Here is a 17013-nt window from a genome sequence, read left to right on the forward strand (position 1 = left end):
CGCATAGACCTACTTCAGCATGCATCTGTTTAGCTGTAGCAAGTTTTTCATGCTCAGAGGATGATGAGTTTAATGAATGTGCTATGCATAGGGAGAAGCACAAATTGTTGTTTATGTTGTTTGGTGTGTATAAATGTCTGCCTTTCTTTGAGAGAATCTCATCATAAGGTATGTGCGCCAGTCTTAAGCGAGACCCGCCACTACTGTTCTGAGCTACCGTGACAATAAACTCTAATTCATCATCACCGATAGATTCATCATTACTCTGCATAACTTGTGCAATTTGATCGAGAAACAGCTCCGGATCATACCGATCATCAGCGTTTAAAACAGCCTGAACATCTGAAGCCAGCGAGGGGCCACGCAGGACCACGTTTAGAACACTGCCCTGTTGGGATCCCGCCACAGCTCTGTCTATCACATTGGCTAAGCACTCGCGCACTCGCGCCGGCACTTGTTCTGGATGATCGAGACTTATACCCCTAAAATCAAGGCGTTCACGCAATTCGCGAGCATTAAAATTAGGTATCTCTCTAATGTGTGACTGAGAGCGGCTGCCGGACCCAGACTGCACAACGGGCTCAATAACAACTGCAGTAGCTGCAGCAGAGGTGACCCGGCTAGATTGTGCATCAGACGCAAAATCACCAGCAGCACAAGCTATATGGTTAGCATCAGTAACAGCAACGGCCCGAGCAACACCTGCTGTACTATCACTATTATTAGCAACAATAGCCCCATCAGCAATAGCAGACGTAGGAACAGTCTGACAAGGATGTGTATCGGATGAGGCTGATGCAGGCACCCTATTAAGTCTAGCTATAATATCGTCTAATTTGTTATCTGTTTCTTCAGCCCACTGCATAAAAGTCTCTAAGTCAAAACATCTAACAGGAGTGGAGGTTCCGTTATTATGTTTAAATAATTTATTTGGAGGGTCCATGGTCTGGATTTTAAAAGTCAGGGACTTGAAATTTTGCTGCAGATGTTGTCTAATGTACTACACACTTTTTTTATGAGTTTGGTAAACTGTTGTCTTTGTACCTGTGCTTCTTGGTGGTATTGATTGAGTCTAGCTTCAATCAAACATAATTTATCAGCTATTGAGGCTATATGACTTTGTTCAGCAGGCTGAGCGTCTGGAAGCTTTATGTAAGCATCATACGCCGCTGATATTTGAGAGTCTGTTATGCCGCCTTCTTCGAAATCTATGTGTGAATCAACGCTATTTCTGACACATTCTGGGGTGGTGGGTATATGAACTAGATCAAAATCTGACATGCTGTACTCAAAAACATCAGAGAAATCGCGATGTAGCCACTCACTCGGAGGTGTTGCAGGTTCGCTGATGAAGATCGGTTCTGACTCTCCACTGCTGCACAAAGCTCCAGGTTTTTGTTGTTCTGGGAGGTCGATACTGCTTAAACATTCGTACGGTGTCCTGATCATTATGAGGAGGGGTGCTGTTCTGCAGTCTGTGAAGATAGATAGACATGTGTTAAAACATTTTATACATGTACCCATTTCAAACTGAATAACCGTGTCTCCCTCTCTATCTCTTTTTATCTAATTTATATATGCCTATGCTTACCTTGTAGTGTGCGTTATTCGGGATGGTCCTGCTCCTCCACACACACGGTTCTCTGGCGTGGTTCTGTATGTGTAAAACGGTCAGTTTAGAACATTTGTAATTGTTTAAACCCCTTTAAAAAAAAAAATACACAACTATACATCGCGTTGTATACACACCTGATGTAAGGTAGGGCTCTGTGGTCGCGGTGTCTGAATGTTTTCCTGCTCAGTTTGTTAACCCTGGAACTAATCAAACAAAAACGTTATTACATAATTTAAAACAATCGCTAGTTTAAAACATACATACGTTTAAAAATCCAGTAATGCTGTACACACCTTGTGCCTGTTAGAGAACTAGTTCCAGCTGTAAAAGCGCCCGTTTCTGAAGAAAAGGGTCCTGGGCCGTTCTCCCGAACTCCTAAAAATTAAGCTTTTGTTTTAGGGAAAAAAAATAGTTTGAATATCCTATAATATGTTAACATAACACTTTTTAAAAATCCAATAATAGGTTTTGTTTTACTTACCGTTTACGATGGCCATGTTATAAAGAACGATGTTAGTGTTGATGATCGCAAAGAAAATGGTGTGCTCTGCAACGAATCTTGAGGCGTAAATGGCTCAGGGTTTCGGGGTCTGAGCCTGTTTTTTTTATATAGGGTGGTGTTTCCAAAAAGAAAAGGTATGTCGCCAATCAATTTAAATGAGACCCTTCAGGGCTTTTGTCTTCTCAAGGAATTACAAAGGAGCCGATACTTCAGACAATAGGCGGGGTCGCCACCCGACTGGTACACCTGCCCCATTTACCTTGTCGAGGAATTACAAAAAGAGCCAATACCGGCCACTTTAAACAATAGGCTGGGCCCTTGTTCGCATGGTACTCTCAACAACTATGTGATACCCGCGGTGTGCTTTTACAATCCTGAACAAATTCAAACAATTAGCCAGCTGTTGAAAAGTTGGAGCGGGTCTGGGCGACTGGTTTTAGAAGTATCACTGTAGCGTTTATTTTCTAAAGGGCTGAATGTTATTTGCGACTATCTGTTGTGTTAAAAACTACTCTGAAACCATGAAACCCCTTACAGAAGAAATGGCCCGTTTGATCTGTTTTTAAATAAATAAAATGCTTGCATCGCTGCAAGGTGTGACACCAGAATCACAAAATGAGTGTATTTAAAAGACGATTAGTTTGAAAAGAGCGATACTGGCTGCTTTGGGGGAAAAGACGACATTGTGTGCAGCGTTTTAGACCGATTTTTAAATAAAATGATCGCATCAACCCTGGAAAGAAACCCCAGTAGATGTGTAAAAACTAGTTAAATTAAAACTAGGGGTTTGATTAAATGAAACGCTTGTGAACATGCTGACATCACCCATTCAGAAGAAATTCCCATTTGTGCCATTTATAAAATAAAATGCATGCCTCACTGCAAGCTGAGACATTGTCAGATTTAGAAAATTAGTGTGATTAAAACACTATTACCAACACTTTTGACTAGAGCACACCCTCTTTGTTAAGGCGCACTGTGAACCAAAACAGCTTCCACTCCGCCAAGAATGAAACAAGAAACAAAGAATTGCTTTTAAGAACACATGCATAACTGAATGTTGCGATACACCTAAGTGAAAAAATAGTTTAATTAAAAACCCTATGGTTTGATTAAATTAAAACCCCGTTAAAAACACATAAACTCATATAACCCCTCTGATCCCCTGTGGTATTTCCACACCTGAACACGCATGCGCACACACACACGAAACTGGTCAAATCGGTTTGGTTGGCCGCCATCTTGGACAGGTGCCATCGTATTACTACTGATGTCTATAGTCCCTGCTTTGACAGATCTTTGGTCTGGCCCATGGTGGTGGAGAGGTTAGAGCAGGGGTGGGCAACTCCAGGCCTCGAGGGCCGGTGTCCTGCAGGTTTTAGATCCCACCTTGGGTCTCCACACCTGAATCAAATGATTAGTTCATTACCAGGCCTCTGGAGAACTGCAAGGCATGTTGTGGAGGTCATTTAGCCATTTAAATCAGCTGTGTTGGATCAAGGACACATCTAAAACCTGCAGGACACCGACCCCCGAGGCCTGGAGTTGCCCACGCCTGGGTTCGAGTGTCATTCATGAGCTGACATCAGGAGTATCTGTTATTTATTGAGAGCCAGTCTCTCAATGAGTAGAGATATGCCTGCACTTTGAGAGTTTGCCAAAAGGTACCCTAACAACATTTAGACAAAGAGAAGCAATGGCATTCTGTCTGATTAAGTAAAGGTTGAACTATTTGACCATCTTTCCTCATGTTGTGTGTGTAGAAAACCAAGGACTAAGCAGAACCTCACTAATACAATTCCCACAGTCAAACACAATGGCTGCTGCATCATGCTGTTTGTCTGCCACAGGCACTAGGAGACTTCTGGGGAGAAATCCTTAAACACAAAACTAGAACGCTATCCTGTGTGTAACCCAGCTATGGTTTTGGGCCAAACCAGAGTCCAACTCAACAGATTCACTGAAACAGCCCCGAAAACAGCTGTGCACCAATGTTCTGCACTAAATCTAGTTGAGCTTGAACAATTTTACCAAGAACGACTGTGGAAACTTCTGGACGCTTGAGGGCAATTACTGTCAAGTTGTAATTGCTGCTAATGGCGACCACTAAGTGAGGGGTGTGAATATTTTTAGCCAAGTGTCATATTATCTTATGTTAATAGTCAGACAGGAAAGGAAAGAGCTCAGAGTTATATCTGAGAATGTTTTTACCATTTTGAAAAAGTGGCTGTCCGTTTGGAATGTGCAGATTGTTCAGGGTTAAATTCCTGCGATGTACTGCAACCAAGTCAAGACCCAGCATCATCCTTAGTGCCTGAAAGCAAAGAGCCACAGACAGATATGAAGAACATGAATGCACAGAAGAGGTTGGAAGGGTTCACATTTCATCACTGTGTGGAAACCTCAAGTTTTTTGAGCACTGGATTGAATTGTGTGGCAGTGAAGTTGCTTCTGTTTGATCCAAACCATCTCAGAAGTGTGTGGAACATAATACCTTACTGCAGTCTTCTCTCCCATCACAAACTGTACTGATGTAGACAGCCCAGGTGCCATCAGTAGATGAGGCCAGCAGGTAAGTACAGCTGCCCTGGAAGTGGAAGTGCTTCCTGTCAAAGGTACGGTAGTGGACTCCACCCCAGGACATGCAGGTGGCTGAGCTCTGAGGAATGCTGGCACTACCCGGCAGACCAAAGCGCATCAGAGGAGAGGTTTGGGAATCTGAAGAGAAGAAAAAGAATATCTGGAATCACCGGCAGCTGCAACATTACTGACAAAATGTGAAGGAGAAGGATTTTGAAGAATAAACAAATAAAATGCACTGAACTTAGATCAGATACACGTATGTGCATGGTTTCTAACCTGGAAGCAAAGTGTAAGTGCAAGACAAACATGTGTGGTCTGAAGCATTCCTCCAGCTCAGTCCCCACAGAGTGCTGCAACACTGCTCCATGGGCATAAGTGAGGAATTATGAACTCCAGGGAATTCCACACAGTTCCACGTAGAGTAGCACTGACCACGCACACCGACAGCTAGGAGTCAGGATGCGTTTGACCATTATAGAACAAGGACAAGGAAAATGTAAGTGCAGTGGAAAATCATGGTGTAGTCACTTGTTTAGTGAATTTCAAATTCAAATTTATATGAAGCAGTGATTTTGTAATCCTTTAAAAATGATATGTACCAGTTTTAACCTGAAGAAACGTGACAGCACTATTTTTTAAGACAAAGAAACAAACTTGCAACTGAAAAGATCAAAATACGTTTTAGAAAATGTACAAAATTCAATGAAAACAGCTTTTTGGTTTCTCGTCCTCACCCTCAGAGCAGCGCGGGCCAGCCCAGCCCTCACAACATGCTCTCGCTGTCTTGTTCAGCATCTGGCTCTGGATCTCTGGCGGTCTGAGGTGAACAGAAACATCCGGAAACTGGTCATTTGTGCATTCTTTTAGCTGTCACACTAGCTGCTGTCATCTAAGGTGGTTTCTGTCGCATTTGCTTGTAATCTATGTTTGACTAAATTAAATGTGATTTACTTGCATTTTACAAGCACAACCAAAGGTATCAACACTTCACCTAAACAGTGCCCATAAAACCCCTGATCTGAACAAACTGACAGTTACCAAACGAGTCACTTACTTGTACATGAAACAGGATGCCTCGGAGCCCTGCTGTTTGTAGTACAGAGCTATACCATCATCGCCCCCGTGTTTGACTCGCATCCTGTCCACATCCAGCCTCCATCCTTGGGTGTTGTACTGATACACCTCTGAACACCTCACCTCTAGCTGCAGGCGGGGGGACAGGACTTGTTCCACCCTTTCTTGTGTCCTGTGTTCACACCAGTGTCTGGGACATGATATATTTAACTTAACCTCTTAACATGCTCCAGGTCACTGTAACAGTGTACCGATGTAACAGTACCAGATGGAGAAACATATCATACATACAGAAACATAACACGTTCATAAATGACAGAAGTACTGCTGTATAACTGATGAATTAAGTATCTTACTAATGCTTAATACTGTAACATTATTATAAAGTAGTACTGAATTTTCTGTTTTGAGAATATTAGAAATTACTCTTTGAACTCACTAAAGAGTAAAAAAAAAATTAGTATGTAGCTTAATAAATCATTACGATCTGCAGGCGCATATTTCAGCACATCGACGCCTATTTTAAAATGTACACTGCTATGAAAAAGGCGTCTGTGCCCTCCAAACTCTTTACTGTACTGAAAAGTTCAACAAACTCATCAAATGAAAAACTTTTAGTAAGAAGCTGAAAGTTTTGAGCACATCGGAGATTTAACTTCTCTGCCTTTTTAAATTTCTTTTCAATCAATAAACTTTTAAATTATACAGTGAAATAATAAGTCTGTACTGGAAGATTGTTCGGTAAAAGCCAGAGAAATATAAATAACATCAAAAAAATTTATTCTGTGGGAAATTAAAACATAAAACTACAATATGAAAACCATATTTTTGAGTTAGTCAACTAAGTAAATGTATATTAATGATAATAACAGTAGTAGAAGTATTCATATTTTCATTATTGTTACTTATTTTTAACATCAATCAGTGTTTTGCATTACATTGTAACAGATGTTCATACAGATGAATCCTGCTCATAATTCGTCTCTACACTGCAAAATATGCTTAATGCTGGGTTGACCATACTCACCCCGTCCCCATTACTGTCTGCAGACCAAGTAGACTCAGCAGTAGTTTCTCCATAATTCGCTCCTTTGTGTTGGTTTTAAATTCCTGTAAAAAGATGGGTCTTTTTCACATTGCTAGACTTTAATTCCAGATGTGAAATTGTGATTTTAAATCTGCACAAAAAACTTCATTAGAAGCTCAAACATAGGCAAATATTGACCCTCATGGAGGTTGTTGACCAATCAGAAGATTCCCTATAAAATAGGTCTATTACCCTGTCATCCAACAGCTTACATACAGTGCACTTACCTCCACAATCCTTTTTTAATTGGACTCCTTGTTCTGGGATTTTTCTTTCGTTCTTTTTTGTTCTTTCCAAAACACACAGTCCTCACAGGAGTGATACTTTGCTTATGGAGGTAGTAACGCCTCAGATGTAGTGTTTTAAATGTGGGGGGTGACTAAATGGATGTACAGTAGCATTTGCGCCTGCTGCCATTGGATATAAAGGACAAGGTCACAGCTGGGATGAGAGGCATTGGTCACCGGACCTGTGGAGGAAACATCCTCTCACCTCGCCCAGTCAAACATCGAGGACACTGGAGGTGATCTGATAGCAGGGGTGCAGCCTCCGACACAGAATAAAGAGATGTTTGTCAGAGCCTAATCTTGTAAAGACAGGCGTTTCTAGAAGGATGATTGGGGGAATTTATTCAATGAAGCATGTCAACAGACATGGGAACTGAAAGTTTTTAGAATTAATGTAATCCCCAGCTAACCTTTTGACCCTAAGCCAAGACGATCAAACACAGCTGTCACCACAGCTGGGTTCCGAGGAAAGTGAAAATAAGCTACTGGCATACATAAAACAATGTGTCCAATGGACTCGTTTACGCTGGAAATACAGTGTGCTTTGACGGGAAAAAGTGGGCTCACATATGTTATCATCGTCAACTACGGGAAAAGCTGAGAGAGAGACCCGGGGGGTGGGGGAATACCAAAGGTTTATCAGACCCTGTGAACCTTTGGTATCCGGGGTCTGATACTGTGCTGGCACCATGACAGGATCTGCAAAGCTCTTGAGGAAAAAACTGTTATTCCACTGTACTGAAACCATCTGGAATAGATATAGATAATTTTAGGACAAATGGTGCACTTACTTTCTTTATAAGAAGGTATTAAATTGATTAGAATTACAGCTGAGTAAATTATTATAAAAGCTGTTTTTTCCCGAAAACCCCCCCCCCCCCCCCCGAAAAACAACAGATGTGATTTCTCAGGACTGTAAGTACGAAAAATCGATCATGCATTCAGCATTATGTTCCCAGTAAATGTATATGTCTGTATGGGAAACGTACTTATATAAAAGAAGAGCTAATATTCAACAATTTAAAGAGCTGATCCCTCATTTTGTTGGGAAACTGGCTCAGTGTCATTTGTCTTTAGTTTTTCCCCCCAAGCATTCTAGTCTATCTAGATAAGATAAGAATGACTAAACTGTTGGACAACGTTCAGTATGTAGATGTATTTGTACAAGTGTGGGAAATTCCAGATAACATGCTGCTGCAAAGGAGACGGTTGATAAAATATTTTTCATTTTAGCAAAGGGCGATTCAACTTTTTTACCTTTCACTCTAGCTCCAGCGTCGGCCACTTGAGAGAAAGTTAAAGGACAAAGTCCACCTCTCAGTAAATGAATTGCAAGTTGCGAAACATCAGTCACAACCATTGTCTGCAATGTTATAACGAAAGAGGCGAACGCCGGGCAAACGACTCCACAAAGTGTACACGCTTTCCGCTGTGCGATGCAACAACCATGTACATTAATCACATGGCAGATTTGGGATTTTCCAGTTTTCAAAGCTGTGCTCCCTGCACTGATGTCACGTAGCTGCCAGATAAGTGAATATAGTCTTTAATCTTCTGACAACATTGGAATATGTTTTGTATCCCTGTCATACTAGCTATTTATTTAGTGGTGATGAAGTGGCTCTCCTTCACCAAACCATGTCCTGTACATCTAAGCAGGATTTCACAAACCCTTCTGTTACGTTTCGGTGTGTCAGTGTTTTGTTTTTGCGTGACTGTTATGTATTTCCTGCTTTACTTTGAAAGTCTGTGTTATTTTAGTGTGTTCAGTTTACGTTTTCCCTGTCTCGTCAGTTCTAATTTGCCCCAGCTGTGTTTCCCTCCTGTTGTCCATTTTCCTGATTGCTCCCTCTATGTATTTAAACCCTGTGTTTCAGTGTGTCATGGGCGCGATCTCCCCCGAGTTGTAAATAGTTTGGTGTGTTTGTTGTAAATAAATAGTCTGTTGTAAATAGTTGTGAATGGGTTTGTTAATATTTTCGTTTGAGACACCTTTGTTTTGGGATTTTGGTGGAGAGCTTTAGTTTTTTTTCTCGTGTGTTTTGCCTTATTTTTATTTTCCTGCGTTGCACCCCGGTTGCCTAGGCCGGGGTGTAACATCTTCAAATTCCTTCATATCAAGTGAAAACATTTTCAAAGGCCTCTTGCAAAAGCATAACATCCAGCTGCAGTTAATTCAGAACTCGTTCTGTACTGTTTGTCTTCAGTTTTTCTTTATGTGCTTTTCGTGTGTCCTTTATGTTTCTCGTCCTCGTCCAAAGCACCATGAATTGCCTTGTTATTGCAAGGTGCTTACCTTGCCTTTGAAGGATCAATTATTTAAAGAATCACGTTTACAACCCGCTGACAGCCAATCAGCCTCTTTCACTGCAAAATCAGAGGTTAAAGACTAGTAACGGTACACTGACGCGATCATTTGCTGAAGCAGAGGGACGGACTGTACAGCCTCGCCTTACATCAGGAGCAGGACTACAGGTACTGTCGCTGATTTATTTCTTTTTCCTTGATATGAGGCTGCAAATGGTTTCCAAGGAAGCAAGAATCTACTCCACGCGTCACTTGTCGCACTGTTACATAAACTCCATTATGCAAGCACAAGCACGAGTGACTTAATGGAAATTTTGATATTTAAATAAGCACTGATTTGTCAGTGTCCTTTGAAAGAGCACTCAATGCTGCTGTTTCTGTTTTGTGTGCAGCATAAACTAGGCAGGGCGAACGGAGGGAGGGACAGCAGTGTGTTGCAACTGGGGCTGATACAGTTTGCGTGAATGAGGGAGAACTGCCTTATCCAGCTGTGAAGAGAAGAAGAGGAATCAAGGTGAGAAAGGCTTTTCTTTTGCATTCTGTTGGGGAGTATGGCACTCTGCTTTGTCTTTCTGCTCATTGCAAATATACACAAGAGCTATAAAAGAAAAGTTATTAGAGTGTGGATAAGGAGCAATGAAGCTGCAACTGCATACATGATTTGCTGTAAGACCTGTAAAATCTCTAATGGAGCCTCACCATCTTGCCCTTACAGCCATGAAGTCTCTCTGCCTGCTGCAGCTCGTGTGCTTGGCTGGTTGCATTGCTTCCAGATCCAGAGAATGGGCTCATCATGGTGCGCCCATATTTGCTGACCTCACGGTGCATGAGATGAAAGCTGTGCGGGCCTACCTGCACGGTATTCCAGAGATGGGGCTTACTAACGCTCGTAGCAGGGCTCTGAATAAGAACAGTATCCTACTGATGGAACTCCATTTACCCAAGAAGCATGAGGCCCTAAAAGCTCTGGACCGTGGACACGCCAAACCCCCACGCCAAGCTCGGGTCATTATCCAGTTTGGAAACCAGGCCCAGCCCAACATTACCGAGTATATTGTCAGTCCTCTGCCGTCCCCAACATCCCACGAAGTCAAGACTTTCAAAGGGGCAAAGCCCGTAACGTTTGAGTCCAGACCTATTACTGTGGTAGAGTATGACCATATCAATGACATCCTCAAGAAGATCTCAAACAAAGCTCACAAACTCCTGTTTGAGACCACAGGAGGGTTTTCTTATAGCAACTGCTCTAACCGTTGCCTGACGTTCTCAGACATAGCCCCTCGCGGGCTGGATCCAGGGGAGAGGAGAACCTGGATCATGTTGCAGAAGTTTGTGGAAGGTTATTTCATCCACCCAATTGGATTTGAGGTACTCGTCAACCACCAGGACCTGGATCCGGAAAAGTGGACTGTTGAAAAGGTTTGGTACAACAGCATGTATTTTGACAGCGTCGAGGAACTGGTAGAAAAGTATGAATCAGGGGAAGTGGAAAAGCTGAAACTACCTGATCACAGCGATGACGATTTTTACTCTACCTACATACCTCGCGGTCAGATCAACACTCCCACGAATAAGCATGGGCCAAAGCTCGTTGAGCCTCAGGGGCATCGCTACCACATCGATCGCAACTTTGTTGAATATGCAGGATGGTCTTTTGCATATCGCGTCCGCTCATCTGCTGGGCTGCAAGTCTTTGATCTCCGTTTCAACGGAGAAAGAATCGCCTATGAGATCAGCCTCCAGGAAGCTATAGCCTTCTATGCTGGTGATACTCCTGCAGCCATGCAAACAAAGTACATCGATGCAGGTTGGGCAATGGGCACCTCGACTTTTGAGCTGGCACCAGGAATTGACTGCCCAGAAATTGCCACTTTTATTGACCTTTACCACTACTTTGATACAGACAAGCCTGTGCGCCATAAGAACGCTCTCTGTATTTTTGAGATGACAATGGCTATGCCTCTGAGGAGGCATTTTAATTCCGACTTTCAGGGGGGCTATAATTTCTTTGGAGGGCTGGAAAACACTGTGCTTGTGCTGCGGACAACCTCAACAGTTTACAACTATGATTATATCTGGGACTTCCTCTTCTACCCGAATGGGGTGGTCGAAGTGAAGGTCAGTGCCACTGGATACATCCACGCCACTTTCTTTACACCTAACGGCCTTCACTATGGTTCAAAGGTGTACAACTACGTGCTGGGTAACCTGCACACACACCTCATCCATTATAAAGTGGACCTGGATATTGATGGTGAGTATCATAGTGAAGTCACGTGATTTTTTTCTGTCTATCCTGCAACTAATTTAAGCATAAACACATTCTCTTTTTGCTTGCACACCCCCATAGAAACTGCTCAAATACAGAAATGAAAATAAATGCTGAGAATTAAGAGAACAAGACGCTTTGTGAAGTTGTTTGGCTTTATTATTCTAACACACACAGCACAATGTGGCCTCAGTTCACTGATAATGGCAAAAAGGCACCTCTCTCTGAGCTATGACTAAGCCTTTTACAGATGCCGTGCCAGATAAATAGGCTTTGTGGACTTTACCCATCATTTGATCTTGGCTACGCAACACGTTTAAGTGAATAACTAACAACATCTTGTATTGATGTGGACAACTCTGTTACACCTAGAGATTTCTCATGCAAAATCAATATTTTTGTAGAGGCATCACCAGACCAGACTCTCCTGACAGCTCTTTCCCCTCTCAGGTCGAGAAAACAGCTTTGAGACCCTGGATCTCAAATTTGTGAACTTCACAAATCCGTGGAGCCCAAAGCATTTCATCGTCCAGTCCAAGCTCCACAGGACAGAACACAGGACCGAGCGATCGGCCGCCTTCCGCTTTGGCAAAAAGTTTCCCCGCTACATGCACTTCTACAACCCCAATAAGAAGAATAAATGGGGCCACCAGAAGGGCTACCGGATTCAGTTTAACTCACATGCACACAGTGTCCTCCCGAGAGGCTGGAGAGAGGAGAATGGCATCAGCTGGTCCAGGTAACATGTTGTTTCCTTGACTAGGTATAATCAATTATTCATTTCTATGCATAAAAACAACTTGAAAAAACCATAAAGATGTTAGAAATGAATTGATGAGCCAGGCAAATGTGCTGATACAGGTGAAATCACTGATCACAGTGTATGAATGAGGCCAGCTGTGGTACTTTCCCACTTGGTCTTTATGTTGATAATGAGAAAAATACTCATTATTTCCTCCTGGTGGAAATGCTCTGAATGTAGCCACTGTGCATCTTCGTGCTGAACTCACATACTTGGCATTCATCTAACTCGCTGTATGATTCTCCCAAATCCACATCTGTGACTCCTTTAACATACAAATATAAAAACGTACCACTCTTACAGACATTACTACAAGTTCATACAAGTAGGTGCTCACAGCACAAGGCGGCACTTTGTCTCTATGTTTTCTTCACCTGTCATCTGTCAGAATGACAGACAAATGTTTCCTGGTGAAATGTTTCCGCCTAGATATCCTCTGGCTGTGACACGTCATAAGGATAGCGAAGCTACCAGCAGCAGCATATACACCCAGAATGACCCATGGGAACCTGCGGTGTCCTTTGAGAACTACATCCGCAACAACGAGGACATAGTCAATCAGGTGCAGTAGCAAACCTCGATCCACGTATACCTTATTGTCCCATATTTCCACACTGTGCTAACCTCAGCATGAAGTTAAACTGAGAGCTTTCTCATCGAAAATAAACCTGAAATATATTCCACAGAAAAAGCCAACATTAATAATGTTGTTTAAATCTACTTTTTTAGGACAAACACATCTCAGTGCTCGCTAACAGGTTTAGCAAGCTCCAGTAGCTTAACCGATACAGTCACCTATCTCAAATGTAATTCACATCCTGTTTTTACTGGTTTCAGAGAGTAACTATGTAATGAGTCACAATACACTGATGGACAGCGTCCTTCTAAGAGTTTATGTCGTTAGTTTAGCTTTTCTCTTTTCAAAAGAATCATTCATCATCACAGTAGCTCAAGAATGACACACGTTCTTTCGTTTGGCCTTTAAGTAGATAAAAAAAAACAGCTAATCTGAGCACTATAGTAAAAATTCCACGGTCTTCTGCATGCAGGACCTGGTAGCCTGGGTGACAGTGGGTTTCCTACATGTGCCTCACTCAGAGGACATCCCCAACACTGCAACTCCGGGAAATGCCGTGGGCTTCTTTCTCAGGCCTTTCAACTTCTTCAATGAAGACCCTTCCGTGGCGTCCAGAAGCACCGTCATTGTCCGGCCAGGCCAAGACGGCAAGCCCAAGATCCAGAGATGGACACCCGAGGTCATAGGTCACTGTGTGACAGATCAGCCTTTCTTCTACAACGGCACTTATGCAGGAGTCTAAAAGTGGTTGACACATATCATCTTTATTAAAGAAAACTGAAACAATTGCATAAATGTACATGTAGTCACAGTAATTTGTTGCCAGATTATAAAAGTGGCACTTAAATTCTATTCTGTGTTTCATGCAGTCTTGTTTTTTACTGCCTCAAATGAAGATCAAATGAGCTAAATATTAAAGTATGTATAACACCAGCTCGACCCACTCATGTAATACGGCAGTGGTGTAGAAGCTGAGCCTCGAGAGCTCTGATAATCCTCCGATGCGTCGCCATGGATGAGGTTTAGCAGCAGCGGGTATCCAGGATGCTGGATGCCCTGTATCCGCCCTGCTTGGTCTGAACTGCTACCCCCTCAGCGTGCTCTGCTTGCCCCCATGTCGGGAATGTTTTTGCTGAAAGACAAAAGGCCCCAGAAAGCAAACAGCCTGATTCCAGATCGTTCCCGGCAAACAGTGTGGGATACCACCTAGCTGCGGCGTTGCCCTTGGGAACCTGGCTTTCCATACAGTGCACATGTATCAGCAGCACATGTAAATGTGTTGGCCTTGTGTTATGGCATTTAAAAAAGTGCTACATAAAACTTCTTTAAATCATATTGTGTTTGATTTCATTTTGATTCAAACTGTTTACACTCAAGAGCAACCAATAAAAACAGGTGTTAAAACTCAATTCAATTCAATTTTATTTATGTAGCGCCAAATCACGGCGACTTTTGTTGTATCCATTGTATCCAACAATTGTATCCATTATCATGTTTGATATATAAAAAAGCATCAAAATGAGTTTGTCTGAAAGGTAAACTGTGGTTTTAGTTTGGGGAAAAGGTATCCAGACAACTGTCGTGAGGATTTTTGCATTTGAAAAGGAAAAAAAAGAGAAAACATTTAATGTGTGTGTGCTGATGTTTAACAGGGCACACGGTAAAGGAGGGACGAGTGTGAAAGCTGTGGACAGCGTTAGAGGAGGGGACAGAGGAACAAGCATTCCTACAGCTATCCCCATAGCAATGACAGCTTTAACATCTGCAGTACTGAACAATAACAGTGTGAAATTTGATTTCACACATTCCTCATGTAAAATTTATGCTTTCTTTGTTTCTTTTTCTTTCTGAAAGTACAGTTATACAAGACCCATGTGTGCTAAAATCTCTATATGAAATACCACGTTACTGTAAACAAAGGGTCAATCTGAATTTTAATACCTTGAAGGGAAGCCAACAAAAAATGAAACGATGAGAAGAAATGTGACATATATTTTGTTTCTTTATTACAACAATAAGTAAAGTATTAGTTGCTGAGAATAAAAACTCTCATTACTGTCGTTTAACAAAGAGAGGGAGATGCTGACCTGTTGCCATCTAGTGGTTTCTTGAATAGTTGTTCTGCTTCACGAGAATCATGACGTCGGGGTTGGATCAAAATGCTGACCCAGATGAGGCATAAAGCCCAAACTTCTTGTCTTATCTCTGATTTCCAACATTGCAGCGTTTATCCTGTTTTTCCTCTCATAACATCATGTTTCTCATTTTTTGGTCTCATCTGTCCAGAAAAACATTTGTTGACACAGCCCTGTGATCTTTGCCATCATCCATCAGAGGCCTTTGGTTGTTTACAGGACGTTGTGTGTTCCTGTGACCTTTCAGAAGATTAAACTTGTTGTTCGAGCATGCATGCAGATCCCTTTGGGACCCACTTTTGCTTTTGAGATTCCCTTAGTTCTTCATGGCTGTTATGTAAATTTGAAGTTTCGTGAGGTTTAAATTTGCTTTTGCAAAGGAGCCAGATGTGCAACAGCAGTCTCTGTGCCTTTTGACCGAGAAGAATAACAAGCACAGAAGAAATTGTTCTGTTATCGACTTGCTGTGGTCACAGAATATAATCAGAACATTCAGTGGAAAAGATAACTTGTACAGGTGAGTACATCATGTGTTGAAAGATTATATGTTGACATGATGCTATGGATCAGATTCAGTCAGGACAGCGCCGCACAGGAAGTACACTCCTTCCTGTTGATCACTCACTGATCACACAGTTACATCCCGTTTGGCACAAAGAACAGATCTAAAAATCTAGATCGGTTTAATTTCTGTCCTTTCTGTGTTCCATGCGGAAAGCAGATGAAATCTGTAACTTGTCTTTCATCTTGGAGGGTTTGTATTCATCACATTTAGGTATTTAGCATCAACACTTAGTTCATACATAATCTACGCAGATGAAGTCCATCATACAATCCTGTTCTGTTGCCTCCGAGTTGACCAGGATGTCGACCAGGAAGTAGAGCAGGTCATCTACTCATCGGAACGTTGGCGGTTTGATCCCTGGCTGCTCCAGTCCGCATGCCGAAGTTTCCTTAGGCAAGATACCGAACCCCGATCATTTGAATGTGAATGTTACACACTCCACTCTTGATGAGAAGCTTGGGCTCGGGGGAGCCCTGATTGTCCTGCAGAGACATTTGCTGCCGGATACTCGATGGTCAGTTTGTGTGCTTGGAGACACTCTCGATGGAGGACACTGAACGAGAGCTACTGTTATGAACCATGGTAACAGAGCTCTGGCTGATCGGAGTTGCCTCTGACCTGGCTTATCGAAGAACAAAGAAAGCGGTTACAGCTTTCCAAAGCCCCACTAGGCTCGCCGACATGGTTGACGATGGGCAAGCTGTGAGTACTCAGACTGTGTTTCTGGAACACCATATGGGAAGCTCACGGCTTTGCGATGGGAAATAGTTAGACCTGGTGTCCGCATTAACCCAAACAATCATCTCCCTCACTCATGCAGCTCCTGAACAACAAATTCTTGTCCCTGATAACCGGACTATGTTTAGTCTCTCTGACCCGATCCTTCAAGGACACCTGGTTTGGCTGAAGGACTGCTGACTTTCGCTCAACCGGGTGAAAGGACACTCTCCCTCAAGTTGAACACAGGATACACACACACACACATACACGTGTACACTGACACAGATGCACACTCACTCCCTTCCCTATTCCAAACGCCCTGATGCTTGGCCCCCATCTGATGCAGACGGCGGGTCAGCTGGACCTGGGCAGAGATGCCACGACTCGATGCTGCTGTCTACATTGGCTTACTCTAGCCCTACTCACCCAACCCTGTTGCTTGTCACGTGTTTTCATGGTGTCACGGTGTGAAGATTCATGTTTTCTGTTC

General features: G+C 42.6%; 2 protein-coding genes across 3 annotated transcripts; one reads left to right on the forward strand and one right to left on the reverse strand.

The window, feature by feature from the left end:
• Positions 1 to 4405: 4405 nt before the first annotated feature.
• On the reverse strand, positions 4406 to 6876 carry LOC146701137 (SCO-spondin-like). Its single transcript, XM_085469299.1, has 6 exons — positions 6802 to 6876; positions 5755 to 5964; positions 5435 to 5517; positions 5007 to 5147; positions 4617 to 4835; positions 4406 to 4431 (listed from the first exon to the last, which is right to left on the reverse strand). The coding sequence occupies exons 1-6, from the start codon at positions 6852 to 6854 to the stop codon at positions 4406 to 4408; spliced, it is 732 nt and encodes a 243-aa protein (XP_085325425.1). The 5' UTR covers positions 6855 to 6876.
• Positions 6877 to 9546: 2670 nt separating this feature from the next.
• Positions 9547 to 14512, forward strand: aoc1 (amine oxidase copper containing 1). 2 transcript variants are annotated; one of them, XM_085467461.1, is made up of 6 exons: positions 9547 to 9623; positions 9848 to 9969; positions 10171 to 11709; positions 12175 to 12463; positions 12956 to 13088; positions 13576 to 14512. In XM_085467461.1, exons 3-6 carry the CDS (start codon positions 10173 to 10175, stop codon positions 13843 to 13845), a joined length of 2229 nt encoding a protein of 742 aa, XP_085323587.1. In that variant the 5' UTR covers positions 9547 to 9623; positions 9848 to 9969; positions 10171 to 10172; the 3' UTR covers positions 13846 to 14512. The 2 variants fall into 2 exon arrangements, with proteins under 2 accessions (XP_085323587.1, XP_085323585.1); XM_085467459.1 differs by lacking the exons at positions 9547 to 9623; positions 9848 to 9969 and having other exon boundaries at positions 10128 to 11709.
• Positions 14513 to 17013: the final 2501 nt, after the last annotated feature.

The sequence above is a fragment of the Copadichromis virginalis genome, linkage group LG9, assembly GCF_057382275.1.
Source record: "Copadichromis virginalis isolate Kocher_CV1m ecotype Utaka linkage group LG9, C_Virginalis_male_GT1.1, whole genome shotgun sequence".
Taxonomy (NCBI): domain Eukaryota; kingdom Metazoa; phylum Chordata; class Actinopteri; order Cichliformes; family Cichlidae; genus Copadichromis; species Copadichromis virginalis.